The following is a 15,279-nucleotide window of genomic DNA, read 5'->3' on the forward strand; positions in this document are numbered from 1 at the left end:
GATTGAATGATGTCTTTTTGATCCCAATCTACTAAAACAAGATGATTCTGGGATATTTCTCTGCTTCAGATGAATTCATAGACAGCAGAACTATACTGACACGATTTTGTGATTTAAAAAGGCCAATTGAAAACCTGATAACACAAGGAAAACCCGTTAATTTGAGATTTTGAAATCGTCGAGCTTTGTTTTGATGTCAAAATCATGCTCACATTGAATAATCTGCTTGAACATGGATTGAATAATCTGCTTGAATTGCTTACATGGTTTTACATGTTTTGTTGGGTTATATGGCATAATTGGTATGAAAGTAGAAGTACAAAGGTTTAGACAAAAATTAATGACAGAGAGGGTAGCTAATTAAAAAACAAGTGAACAACGTGGAATGAGAAATGGAAATGCTCCGATCAAAAGACTGGTTCACACCAAAAACAGAAACTATAACGATGGCCGTAACGATAACTGTAGGCGTCCACAGCAGCATGTTTATTTTAAAAACATGGAGCAAATTATGTAGTGCACACTTTAAAGTCTGATGCATTTTGATTGGCTTTCAATGTTTTTATACGTCATAGGAAGAAAAACGCTCTGCAAGTGATTACAACAATCCTTTCTCTTATTGTTATCGTTGTGGTGTGCTCTCTTTCATTTTCTTCGAGTTAGAGCAGTTTTTTTAAAAAAAAACTGTCCTTACAGTTATTGTTCATAGTGTGATCGGTCAATAAAGCAAACGGAAGTTACGATAGTTTTTTCTTCTCTATTGTGAAATATCAGTGTGAAGAGTTCGCGAAATAGAAAAAAAATGAATGAGCTTTTTGCGAGCGAACGCAACTTTGCGAGGGAACACAATGTTTCTCGGGGTAACGCAATGCATTTGCAATAGAATGCAAAAGTATTCACCGATATTTTTTTTTTCTTCACGATGTCCCTTTAGGGGCTCCGTAAAAAAATAATGAAGTGCACAGTTAATTCTTATTCTAGCCTATAAAAATGTACGGTTTAATGGAAACTTTAAGATGTAGCAATTAGATAATTTGAACAAACTCAATCATCAACATTGCGTTATGTTAATTAATAATTATTTATTAATACAATTATTATTTATGATCGAATTATTTGTTGTCAGAGGTCGTCTAGCTCGCGGGAGCTGTGAGTAAAAAGTCAGGGTCACTAACGGCGCCCGTAGTCTGCGTCTATGGGTTTAGGTCCAAGTGGGACTCGAGCGCTCTCTTGACATGCCATTTAACAGCAGCCAAATGAACACAAGCAGCTCGTCATGAATGGAGGAGCGGGCACACCTCCTCAACCCCATTGTCCCAACGTAAAAATCCACTTAGGCACCCGGCGGTAATCAATTTAGACGCAGATGCGCGAGAATAAAAGATGAATGCGATCTGTAATCCGCAACACCTGCTCCGCTGCCAGATCGGTAACGGCACTCCAAACAAAGGCTCGAGCTGGAGTTAAAGTGCTTAATTAAAAGGCCACTGATCAGCGTGCTATTTATAGGCGCGCGGCGGGGAGACTCTCCTGGGTTATTTCTGTTTTGGTGTGTCGAAAGGAAAATATCATTCACACGATGCAGCGTCATGCATGAAGACTGTGCTTGCCGTTTTTCCATATAAGACGAGCCCTGTCAGAGCAGCTCTGCTGTCTTGTCTTATCTTTTTTGAGGACTGGGAGACGTGCTTGGTTTCTCAATCGCGGGCTGACATTGCGCATGCGTGATCTGACCGCGGAGCTGAGATGCAGCTGTGGGATGCGGAGAGGGGAGTCCCGGCTCTGCGTGATCGATGTTAACCTCTTTCTGGGGCCGAACAAACGCTACGGGTGGTCTGTTCCCTGGAGACCGCCTTGAGGAGGGAGGAGAGAGAGCGCTAGGGAGAGAAAAGAGGAGGCGGGTGCTGTCTGCGCTCGTTACAGTCACCAACCTGTGGATGGTGGCGGCGCGTGCTGCGGATTAGATACAGTCTAGCGCTGGGGTCAGTGTGCGCGAGTCCGTCTCGAGGCGCGACAGTTGCCGCCAGGACCGCGACGACAAGTGCCGAACATGTGGTGCTTGTGAAGAAGAGCTCTGGCTGCATGAATGGCCCCGTTATGGAGGAAGTTCCGTTTCCCAGAGTCCGCACGCGGCGTAGGAAAAGTCGCTGCCTGGCCGGTGCGTGTGAGCGCGAGTTTGACTGCAAGGAGCTCGAGACTCTCTTCCAGAAGTACAACCTGAAGCTTGAGCAGAACGCCACGCTCAAAGCGCTGGCCATCCTCATCCTCGCCGCGTCCGCGCTGGCGCTCGTGGAGTTGCTGTCCGCCGGCTCGCGCTTCACCGTGTCCAAAGGCTCGCACCCGGTCCACTGCGTCATCTTCACCTCACTCTTCATCGTCACCAACGTCAAATATCTGCAGGTCACACAGCTGCAGCAGATCGCGCGCCTCGCGCTGCTCTTCAGCTTCACGTTCGCGTTGCTCTGTTGCCCGTTTCCCCTCGCGCTGGGTCACGGGACGCAGGGCGCGTTGGCACCTGACGTACCGAGCATAACACCTGAGCAAGGTGTCTGGCAGCTGATGCTCGTTACATTTGTTGCCTACTCTCTGCTTCCGGTCAGGACGCTCTTGGCGATTTTGTTCGGTATTCTGGTGGCTGCGTCGCATTTCATCGTGATGGTGACATCGGTTACGGCGCGTAGACCTTTCGCGTGGACACCGGTAAGTCGTGTCATTGAACTTACCATGTTCGTATTTACTTTATTTGGCGTGTCATATATGGTAAAGCACTAGTGGTTACTAGGTGTGCTTGCTGGGGCAAGTGTGCTGCACACAGGTGGCGGGAAGAGCGCGCGCCCTGTTTGACTTCAGCACCAACGAGGATGGACAGCTCCTAAAGAAAGCACAGTGAAAGGAGTCAGTCAGAATGAACTTGATTTGTGGAAAAATATATCAAAAAATCGTTCAGAAATCAGCAATCATCAGAATTCTTCAGGAATAAGTTAATAAAAATGGCCAACATAAAATGAAGGAACTATCTGAATATATCACGCCAAACTTGTGTCAAACATAGTACAGAGAGACTATGAAACAATTTTTACAAAAAAATTTGAGTTTGAATAATACAGTTAAACATTTCACACATTTGTCTGATATACAGTCTGATATTACAGTGTTTTTAAATTCACTAAAATTTATATTTTAAAAGTATTGAGATACCTAGCACCGGGAACAGCTAGGTACTTTTACCACAAAACTATAAAAAAAAAATGTTCATTTTAAATGTTGTTTACATTTAACACAGTAAACATAATTTGGGGTTGGAACTTTTCACACAGACATTTCATACAGACCTTTTATTTAAAGGTTGAAAATGAAATGAAAATTTGCCCTCATTCCAAAACTGTATGACATTCTTCCGTGGAACAATATAATGAGGATATTTTGAGAAATATGTTTTATATCCATATACAGTGGAAGTCAATGGTAACCAAAACATTTAGGTTACTGACATTTTTCAACATATCTTCTTTTGAAAGTGTAAAAGAATGAATGTGATGGCATCATTTGTGCGTTAATTGTTTTTGCTAGGGTCAGATTGATTCTAAACACAAACTGTGAGGAAACAGAGCAAGTCCCATATTAATTTTAATGCATTGATCTTTTATTTATTCTGGCAGACAGACACAATTTCAGTTCAGCTTGTAACAGCCACTGATTTACTGAACACTGTGACAGTTTCACATGTCTCACTACATCCTCGCCGGATGCTAAGTGATGTTTGTGACAAACACTCACACAGGAATTGCAGCTTCCATCATCAAAAACCGAACCTGTGAGAACAGGGACTGGATTTGTTGACCTAATAAGCCTTGATTTCTTTGAAAAGACAGACAGTGCTTCAAATCCTATCAAAATGCTCCAAAGATCTTAAAGCGAAGAGGATCGACATAAACTCATTAAAATCACCTGATCTAAAAATATAATCTCACAGCGCACAGCATATACAGTATTTCATTATTGCACTGAAAACTTCAAGAACACTTCACATCTAGACACAAGTGTCACTGCTCACATGCTGAGTTAATGAGGGTTTTTTTTCCACAACCTCTCACTCACTGTCGCAGTGTAACCTTGGTGCACATCACCCACTAAAATAAAGGACTGTCAGCCGTTTATAAGCCGCTTGCAATGGCTCAAGACTTTAAAGTACTTTAAATTAAACTAAATCACAGATCAATAGCCAATACTACTTTACCAAGCTGGCCACTTTGTTTATTACCTAATTTATAAGGCTTCACTTTCAATTACAAAGGCCATTTAAAAGAATGCATAGACCAGTTGAGGGGATTCTGGGTAATCTAATTTTATGTTTCTATATGAATGAACAATACAAAGCCCTTAATGGGTGCCTGTTTGAAGTGTCTCAAAAAGAGGCAATTGCTGCTACTTTCAGTCACTGTAGCATATCTGTAGTTTCTCAGGCTATCTAGCGTGGGGGGTTGGTGTCCGTCTCCGCACTCAAGTTTATCATCTGAGGATGTATTGAAAAAAAAAACAACACTTTTGTCTGTCTCTTTTTCAAGCTACTGGCTCCTTGCCCCGATTTTCTCTCTGTTATACACACATACGCGCATATTTGTTGCTTAACAAAACTTGTGTCCCTTTATCATCTCAGGACAGATTGAAAAAAGGAACTCACTGCTCCCTCTCTCGGCATCTTTGTCCTTCTCGTCTTTTAAGCTACTTTCTCTCTCTTGTACACACACACACACACACCACTCCTAATCACTGAAATTTCATATTCAGTCGCCAATTGTTGCTTAAATGTCAGAATTTTTCCCCATGGTCTGATAAACAGAGATGGTCACACAAATCCTGTGATTTTTCTCTCTTTGTGTGTTTGTAGCTGGTAGCAAATGCAGTCTTGCTGGTCGGCGTGAATCTGTCGGGTGTGTTTGTACGAGTCCTTACTGAGCGCACCCAGAGGAAGGCCTTCCTACAGGCCAGAAACTGCATCCAGCAGCGCCTGCAACTAGAGGACGAGAACGAGAAACAGGTCAGACTCGCGCGACACGTGCTTTGGCATACACTCAAACAAGGACTTGCATGTTTTATATCAAATGATCTGCTGGTTTAATTTCTCCCTGTGGGATCAGGCGGTTGACTTAGTTGGTATACAGGTTGTATACAACAATAATGAAAATACAGTCCACCAAACGCACCTCAGAGCTTTAGCATTTTCTAGCTTTAAATACAAACTTCTAAGCCAACATGAAATCAAAATGGACCCTGATTATACAGTATATTTTTTATTCTGCTGTCAGGGTATGTTTTTGCAAAGAGACAAAAGACAAAAAGTTAAATTTAAATAAAAGTTAAATAAATGAAACATTGCATAGTCTTTATGGATTATTGATTCTTCTTAAAGTTATTAATATTACATAGTGAAGTGCAGTGAATGATTCTCTCGTTTTCTTTCGTTGTTTAAGAATAAATGACAGAGAGCAGCGGGGTTTTGTGTACCGTTACACCTCTACCGTGAGCTCTATCGGGAGTACCTGCTTCGAAGTGGTTGATCTGTTAGCATATTTGCGGTATGGACATTTCAGGACAAAACTGCACACACAGCAGATTGTGATGTGAACATTATTATTATTTATTTATTTTTTTTTTGCAGCAATCTACCTTAGCAGATCCACCATCCCACTTTATTTGTCAGTGAGACTGCTTCATTTAGCTGCCGTTGTGGATTATATCAATGATAAAGTATGTGAATCAAATAACAGCATCGGCATAACTTATCTCCCTCGCCGAGCTCAATTGCAGTGGATAATTACTGAATGATTTATAAATGAAGTGGAGAGGGGCATAAGATTGAAAGATGCAAAACATACTCGTACAAACTAAAGCGGAGAGGACACTTTCCCCTTGTTCCTTGGCGACTGAAATTGGTTATAATTGTTTGCACATGACTCATCCACCTCCCACCCAACAAACTCCCTGAATAGAAGGTAACACCACCCACTCTATACATCACACCAGGCTGTACCACACAACTCTTTCTCGCTCTGACACACAAACTCTCATACTCTCTTCATGGATATGGACCAGTCTCTAATCTTTCCATTCGCACATTCAGATGATCTATCATTTGTGTGCACAAAAGTGCACAGTCAGCAAGATTGGCTTATGTATTGATTTCAAAAGTTTGTGAGTTTCTGGGGCAAATGGATGACAGACTTAAACCTAGTCCCAGACTAAAATGCATGTTTGAGCTGCTTTAACTGAAAGCAATTTGCACTGCATAGTATTTCTTAAAGGGGTCATCAGATGCAAAATTTACTTTTAGATGGTATTTGCATATAAATGTGTTTGCAGTGTGTGGACACAACCACCATACAATGAAAAACAATCCATTCACTCCTTTTTTGTAATCCTCAAAAAGTCTAAACACTCAATAATCATGTCATATACTTGATTATGATGTCATATTGCTCATGCTCCGCCCACGAATGCAGACTGACTATATTTCCGCCATTTGTATACTCTCTGCCAAAGCAGCACTTTGTCGACATGCCCCATGGAAGAGAGGGGTGGGGTCAGCAGGTGCTCATTATCATTTAAAGAGACATGCACCGAAACCGTGAACTGTGAATGTCACTGTGATCAGAGCTGTTTTTGAGGAGGTAAAAAGGGTGTTGTTTTACACAAACATTGAGGAATGTTAACCAATGCATGTTACAAACTTTACATGAAGACCCTAAAGACACCAACTTGTGTAAAATGGGCATCCGATGACCTCTTTAAATACTAATCCTGTATTTTAAGGCCAAATCCTGGTTTAGTCAAGCCCTGTCTGTGAAACTGGGCTTAAGTGGGATAGGGGTCTAGAGTCTTATCACATCGTTTTTTTTTTTTTTGTTTGTTTTTTTGAGTAATCGTAGTATTATTTATAACAATAACCAGAACAACAATAATATATATAATGTTTATTCTGGTTCAAAATTTGGGGTCAGTAAGATGAAAAAAAAAAAATCCATGAAGATGAAATGACAATGAAGATTTTTTATAGATTTACAAAAGACTTCTTTTTCAAATAAATGGTGTTCTTTTGAACTTTCTATTCATCAAGCAATCCTATAAAAAAAATGAATTGCAGTTTGCACAACAATATCGAGCAGCTCAACTTTTCTCAACATTGATGATATTAAGAAATTTATCAGCATATTATAATGATTTCTGAAGGATCATGTAACACTGAAGGCTGGAGAAATGATGCTGAAAATTTAGATTTGCCATCACAGGAACAGTTATTTTAACTGTTATTTTACTGCATTTTTGGTCAAATAAGTAGGCATTATACAGTAGTAAAAATATTAAGTATATACACAGCACAAATGTATAGCTTTGTCGACAAGGAACAACCTATATGTTACAGACTATAATGTTCATTGGTTTTAAATTTGAAAGTCAATGAAAGGGCTTAGGCGATTACAGTCATGCTGCTAATTATACAAACTTTCTAGTCTACACAACTCTCAGCTCAACTTTTGAGTTAAGGCAATTGACAAACCGATCCATTGGGCTTTTACCAACAGTGGCATGGCTCGCTGGGGTTTGCTCTTCGAGAAAGCATTTATCACCTGCTTTTAGTAACGCATGGCTTGGCAATGAACTGTATGCGTTTCCACAGAAACTTACCTTTGCCATGCCAACCAACTCCAAAGCTCAAAACTGTGATCTCTCACAGAGATTGGCCCTTTTTAGCTATCAGCAAATTCATTAGATAAGAAGTGGCCAGTTTTAAAATAACAATAGCACAACACAATGGCCAGCACAAACATTTGTATGTGATTTGTATGTTTTAATAGAGATGCTCAATCATGACATAATTTTAAAGGCCAGCCAGAAGGCACATAGTTCGCTAACAATGTTTTTGGGAAACACACCCCGGAAAGTTTGAAGAAGTTTAAAAACTTTGGTTTTCAATTGTTTTCAGTTTGAAATATTTTAAAGTTAAAAGTAGTTTTAAAGCTTAAAGTTTGACAGTTTTGAAGGCAATCCAGTCAATCAGAAAACAGATGAATTAGCATGTTGCTAACATGAATTAGCATTCTTTTTACTAGCATAAATTAGCACATTGCTAACATAAATTACGTGTTGTGTGTCCAATTTGTCATTGGTTGTGGGGAAAAAAAATTGTTGGAAAAGCATCCCTCATAAAGTTGGTTGAGTGACTGTCAAAAATCAATTAAAGGGCAGCAATTGTGAACAATTAGGGAGTTTTGATTTGTTTGTCATATTTGGTCACTGCAAAATTCCCACAATTCCATTTGTGTTATTTTATAGTTTTAAGGCTTTATGTTATTTAAAAATTTTGGAATACTTGTGATAAAAATGAGTTAAACGAATTCCAAAGAGTATTAAAATAATTGATAATTTAATTCATATTAAGCTTAACTGATGACACACTCAAAAAACTCACTATTTATCTCAAAATGTAATGGACATATTCAACAGGAACGCCTCCTAATGAGCCTGCTGCCCAGGAATGTTGCCATGGAGATGAAGGAGGACTTCCTGAAGCCACCAGAAAGAATCTTCCACAAGATATACATCCAACGGCATGACAACGTCAGGTATAGAGAGAGAGAGAGAGAGAGAGAGAGAGAGAGGAGAGTGTTTCAATCAAGCCATTCATGTTGAAAACCCATTCAATGAATGAGAGAGGAGAGCACTTTATAGTTTTGTTTCTTTTCAGAGTAGACAGACAGTGTCAATTCAATTGTACTTAAATTGTGATTGCGAATACTGAATCAGTGAGTCAATAAGAGTCAACAACACTCCACTCACGCACAGTCGTCTAAGTTCCTGAGTCTGGCTCCCAACCAAAGCTCGCACAGCATGTATGGCGCCTACAGCGCTAGTGCTATCAACTCGAGAGCTGCTCAATTAACCCACGCTGCCCACACATGCGGAGAGACGCAGAGTGAGAGATGGAGCAAGTGCTGGGGGGCAAATTCACACAATAGCACATACACACATTTCCTATCCCTAAAGACCTGCTCCAACCAAGCGATTTGGGAGTTGGATGATGTATACAAGTAACTTTTCCATGACCCACTAACTGTCTAAAAGATGAGGTTAATGCAGGCCCAGCTCCAGTTTAATGATGAAAGGTGGGCTGTAACTACAAGCTCTGTAAAAGCTATACGTTAGTACTCGCATTCATCTCTCACTATTTGCTTAGTTTTGAGATTTTGAGTCTGTAACCTATAGTCAGAAATGTGATAACCAATGAATCTGGAGCCTTTTGTTTATTATTGTTTTGAATTTAGTTTTATTTTGAACTTGTAATATTAATGTAGTTTTAATTAGAGTTCACTGTGGTTGTTTTTCTTTCAATAGTTTTTTTTTTTCAATTTTCAATGATTGACTTCTCCAATCATTTCTCGTTATTTTATATTTTTTATGTAATATTATGATATTACTGTTTTATTATGTTTTAGTTTAGCTGAGGTTGGAATTAAATGAAAATGTACCTTTTTATTTTCTATAAGCACGTTATTTCATTTTGGACCTTTTTAATCGTTAAAAAGGTTTTTAAATGATTTGAAATAAAATGACTAAACTAAATCTTCTGGTTAAACGACAGACTGCTCTCTGGTGACATATGCTGGACTTCTCCAATTATTTAGTCCACTTCTCACAATTTTCCGAATACCACCATTTTCTTACAATCTACATCAAGCTTGTGTTCAGATCTGCTTCCATCAAATCAACAACTAATGGATTGAGCCAAGTCCCTGCCCTTCATTTTTTTTTCCCTTTTCAAGAATGTTTGTCGATTTTTTTTTTTTTTTTTTAATAGTAGATTTGTTACTACTTCCAATTCATTACAACTTCAACAAAAGTATTTTTTGACATGCTTCATTGACATAATGATACAAACTGATAAGTGTATTTGACTACTAACCAGCTAAACCTTGACACCTCAGGTGGGTTAAGCTCACTCAATAAATGATTGGGTGAGCCAAGTACCCCCTGGACCACTGGCCTGGGTTAATCTGACTACAGGCCAACAGACTCAGTAGACGCTGGTTGTTCTCTTACGAGAGTTTCTCTTGTAATGCGTAATATCTTACTCTAGGGGAAAACCTCTTTTCCACAGGATATTATAGCCAAAAATTATCCTTAATTTTGAATTAATGTAAAACGTGTTCCGGCAGCATGCAGACATTAGCAAGACCGCTCGCATGCCTATTAGCTGTCCTGCGGCAACTGCAGCAGCTTATCGAGAGAGGCCCTTGGTGACGTCAGATCCAATAGGGGCACTTTGCGCCCACTACATCACCTCCCGCCAAAGCGGGTGTGGCCTGGGCCTATAAATATAGCTCGATGGGCTGATATAATCAGATTTTTCATCTCTTCAGCGAAGCTCACGCATTGCTGGATCCGGACTGAAGAAGCTGCGCCGTCTGGAAAAAAAAAAGTCTTCTGCAGGACGAGCCTTTGCATCTGAAGCCACTGGCCTTAATCTTGACACCTTCAGTCGCCGTACCTGCTTGGCTTTCCAGCGTTATATCCTTTTACTCTGCATAGTGTGTGTGTTCGCCGCTGCTTCTCACACTTTTCTCTCTCTCTATCCTCTCTAAAAGAGCTAGCGTCTTTTTAAAGATACCTCTATCCTGCCATTCATGCCGAGCTGCACTCAGTGACTGGGACCACCATGTCATCTGCGTTTCCTTCCTGGGAGAGGATCATGCAGCTCTCGCGCTATTGCCAATGGTGACTCTGAAGACCTGGCATCCTTCACCGAGACTGCAGTTCCACCCACTACAGTGCCTACCGACAACGGCCGTCATCCGCCACTGCTTCCGCCAGTGACGATGAGGAGGCAGCTACATGTATGTACTCTACCCTGGCATTGGATCAGCGTGCCGGCATCTAAGGAGCACTATGGACCTGGCTTTTCGCGCTACGAAATCCGCTGCACAGGCCATTGGGCGGACCATGGCCTCTCTCACCATCTCTGAAAGACACCTTTGGCTGAGGCACTTGATAAAGCACTTCCTCCCAAAGCGCTCTAGCCCCACAGCAGGTCGCTCAAAATATCCATCTGCTCGAAGCTCCCAGGCAGAGCCGCCGCCCACCACCACTTCACAGCGTCGTCAAGCCCGGGACCAGAGACCACACTCTTGCTCTGCCGGCCGCTACCCCACTCCGCGTGGGCCCTGACAAAAGATTGAGATTAAGCCCGAGGCCCCAAAGTCTTCCTAGCGCTCCTAAGTAAACGACGGTGTTCAAGTCTTGTCATGGCGAGACTTCCTCCAAAACTTTTCGCTCTTTCAGGTCCAGAAAATGCGACTGTTCCAGTGTATTTCCGCTTTCCTGCACACAAACGCTGTTTTACGGCAACCCAGATGAATCACATAAAGAGTGTAATTTTTGGTGTTCCGGCCACGGCCGATGATGTTATGAGTATAATAAAAATGCCCACAGCCCAGTGTTCATTTCTACACACAAACACAGCCCGCCACAATACAGGGCTCGCACAAATTGGATCGACCCATGTCGGTTGTGCATTAATTGTAGTGAATGTGCCCACAACCCAGTGCCCACAAACACTACAAACGCTCTGGAAAAGTTCTGATGCAGCTGACAAGCACTGCCCCATGACCAATATCGATGAGGAAAGACCTCCTCTCTTAGGCCAAGGGCTCGATTTGGCATCCTCGACCGGGGCTGTGGTTCCTGCATGCATGGGCCATCAACGGGTACCTGTAAATCTCCCGGGAGGGAGTGTTAAATGCGATCACGCAGGCTAGAGCGCTGTCTACTAGACGACTCTATTCCTCAAAATGGTCTGTATTTTCTCACTGGTGCAAAGCCCAAGGCTTTTCATCCCTAGACTGCAGAGTTACAGAAGTTCTCACCTTCCTTCAAGAGCTGCTGGATAAGGGCAGAACCCCATCCACGCTCAAAGTTTACGTGGCGGCCATAGAGGCTTTTACAAAGCCCACGACTGGTCAGTCACTGTGGAAGAACGATCTGATCATCCTCTTCCTTAAAGGAGCTAAGAGCCTGAATCCTCCCAGACCCTCTTCAGTCCCAATGTTGGACCTTTCCACGGTTTTGGAAGCCATAAAAGGTGCTCCGTTCGAGCCTATCCACTTGTTGGACATGAAACAAGACAGTGTTTCTTCGGGCTCTTGCTTCAGTGAAGCGCATAGGGGATTTACAAGCGGTCTCAGTAAGTGCAACGTGTATATGGAATTTGGGTCAAATGACTCGAAAGTTATACTCAAACCAAGACACGGTACGTGCCTAAATCCTTCAACACACCGTTCAGGGCTCGGGTCATTTCCCTGTTTGCCCTGCCGGTTTACAATGAGGAAAAGGACGCAACCCTGCTTAAAAATCCAGCTAAAACCAGCCAAGGCTGGTTGGCTGGTTTTGGCTGGTCTCCCAGCCTGGTTATAGTTGGTTTATCAGGCTGGTTTTAGAGGGGTTTTGAACACTTTTTCAGCTGATCAGGCTGGTCTTAGCTGGTCAAGTTGGTTTTAGCTGGTCAGGCTGGTCTTAGCTGGTCAGGCTGGGAGACCAGCTTGACCAGCTAAGCCAGGCTGGCAGACCAGCTTGACCAGCTAAGTCAGGCTGGGAGACTAGCTTGACCAGCTAAGCCAGGCTGGGAGACCAGCTAAGCCAGGCTGGGTGACCAACTAAAACCAGCTACTTCCAGCTTAAACCAGCTAAGACCAGCCAACCAGCCTAGGCTGGTTTTAGCTGGATTTTTCAGCAGGGAAGGTTCCTTTGCCCACCCGGCACAAATTACTTTGTACACTGACGCATTTATCATTCCTATTTTGCACCCGCACAAAGCGGACTTTTTCCTCCACAGACTGACGTCGCTAAACTAGGAAATGAACTTGCGCTCCCTGGGCGGGTCGGTGCAAAAATGAGGCATGTTTCGGCGCAAACATTCCCCAGTGCTATTTTGCAGTTTTAGAAAACAATTCCGCAACTGACCAGAGAAAAACTAGTCTAAAGTCAGTGGCGCATTGTTGTTCATAATGCTATTTTAAGCGTGCATGCTTGGCCATAATGTAGCGGTTGCACAACGCACATACACTTTGATTCTCTCATTAACACAGATGCAGCTGTTTTTTTATTTTTGCAAATCATACATTATAACAAGGAAACATATTAACACATGAGGGAAATCATTGTGGTGTCCATGAAGATGTAAAAAATTGTTTCAGATCGTTCAAATATGGGCAGTGGCCTCATCGTGGGCTTGGTCTAGCGGGATTACCTTGAAGGATATCTGTATGGTGGGAGGCTGGGCCCCCATGGCTACATTTATAAGGTTTTATAAAGAGGTTTCCTCTTTAGAGAGGTTCCCGCAGGGTAAACTACTTTTGGTCTAAAATCAGTATTGTCTGTCCCATCGCTTCTGCTTAGAATACTAGAACCGTTTGAGCACTGCTCGTGATCGATAAAATTACTCCATGGGCAAAATAAGACCCATACTGTTACACAGTTCAGACTGAACGTTTACACCCTGACTGTGTGAAAGACTGTTAATATGATTAGCTCCCTTAAGATGTTAACTTATTGGGAATAACACTTCTAGCCACTCTTCTCAGACTCTCTGTGAGTCCCTGGTGATTGTGCACTAAATGAGCCCAGGGCACCTGCCCTTGGGACTTTGGCATTGGATCCCAGCACGCACAGCGTTTTACACTGTGTTCCCCTAGCGAAAGATATTACGCGGTACGAGAGAACCTCTCGAAAGAGAACATACTCGTTTACTAATGTAACCTCAATTCTCTCTAGAAGAGACTCTTTGCCGTGCCTGCAACACGCTCTGGTTCGCTTCAGTAATGAAAAAAACAGATTGTATCAGCCTATCAAGATAGGCCCAGGCCACTCCCGCTTTGGCGGGAAGGTGACGTAGTGGGCAGACAGCGCCCCCATTGGATCTGACGTTACCACGTGCCTCTCTCGATAGGCTGCTGCATTTACTGCAGGAGAGCCAATAAGCATGCGAGCCATCTTGCCTATGTCTGCATGCTGCCGCAATGCATTTTACATTAATTCAAAATTATGGATAATTTTTTGGTTCAATATCTCGTGGAAACGTAATCTTCCTCTACCGTAAGATATTACGCAGTACTCGTTCCCTCTTTAGTAACCGAGTATGATATGGCTTTTACAGTCCTGCACATGTTTCTTATAAAACACCATTTTCTGGCTTGTCCCTAAGTCATTACATAGAACAGTGTAAGGTCTGTTGTGAATCCCTGTAACCTGTTGTCCTCTCATTCTGTGCAGCATCCTGTTTGCAGACATTGTTGGGTTTACCAGTCTAGCATCACAGTGCACGGCCCAAGAGCTGGTTAAACTACTGAATGAGCTCTTCGGAAAATTTGATGAGCTCGCTACAGTAAGTAATACTATTGGCATGTATGTGTTGAGAGTAAGGAAGAGAGGAGCAAATCACATTAGAAACCTTGAGTCAAAGTTTGCTAAACAGCATTATAATCATATTCCCCATTAGTGGCCACAGCTTCTCATAGAGTCCCTCTGTACAATTTTCCTCAATGCTCATAGAGGGAGCATTTGAGTTAGAGCAAAAATAGCATGGACAACAAATAACAATGGACAAAAGATTTCTGACTGAGAAAAATTCAATTTGCATTTACATACATTACATGTCAAGTGATCTGGTAGAAAAAACACCACTTCTTCTAAATCAACTTGCCAACTGTAAAATAGCTAGCCTAGCTAACGTCAGACCACGTCTCATTGACATTGAGACGTGGTCTGGGAACTACATGTTTATTCTCTCATATTTGAGGCATGGTTTACAAATGCCTAGAGCTGTTTATTGGGTGCTACGAATGTCTATAAAATGTGCCTGTACGTAGCTCATAGCCAATTGTTTCAATTATACCAGATGACGTATGTAGAGCGAAAGAAATTAGATGAGGAAGAAGAGGATGGGTCAGAGATTTATTTGTGTTTTAAACTACTTAAAAAAATATCTAAGGCTGAATCAAAAGGTAACTTTACATCTGCTGCCATGTTTGATCCATAGATAGTGAGGCGCCCAAAGCTGCTGTTTATCCGCTTACCTGAAACACTCTGTAACTGGCAGATTTGAAGAAAATTTCCGTTGGCAAATAAATAAATGACGGAGCCCCTGCTAGAACATACTTTTAAGTATGTTCAAATTAAGTACGTTTCTGACAAAAAAATGCTGGGTTGTCTCAACCCATGTTTGGGAAAAAT

General features: G+C 41.9%; 1 protein-coding gene across 1 annotated transcript in view; it reads left to right on the forward strand.

Moving 5' to 3' along the window:
• The first annotated feature begins 1,667 nt into the window (after positions 1–1,667).
• Positions 1,668–15,279, forward strand: part of adcy1a (adenylate cyclase 1a) — a 48,689-nt gene continuing 35,077 nt past the window's right edge. The window contains exons 1-4 of the mRNA XM_039692974.2: positions 1,668–2,700; positions 4,889–5,038; positions 8,503–8,621; positions 14,320–14,431. Coding sequence (XP_039548908.2) covers positions 2,083–2,700; positions 4,889–5,038; positions 8,503–8,621; positions 14,320–14,431 — 999 coding nt within the window. The 5' untranslated portion in view covers positions 1,668–2,082. The remainder of the gene's footprint in view (positions 2,701–4,888; positions 5,039–8,502; positions 8,622–14,319; positions 14,432–15,279) is intronic.

The sequence above is a fragment of the Pimephales promelas genome, chromosome 13, assembly GCF_988280905.1.
Source record: "Pimephales promelas chromosome 13, fPimPro1.hap1.1, whole genome shotgun sequence".
NCBI lineage: Eukaryota > Metazoa > Chordata > Actinopteri > Cypriniformes > Leuciscidae > Pimephales > Pimephales promelas.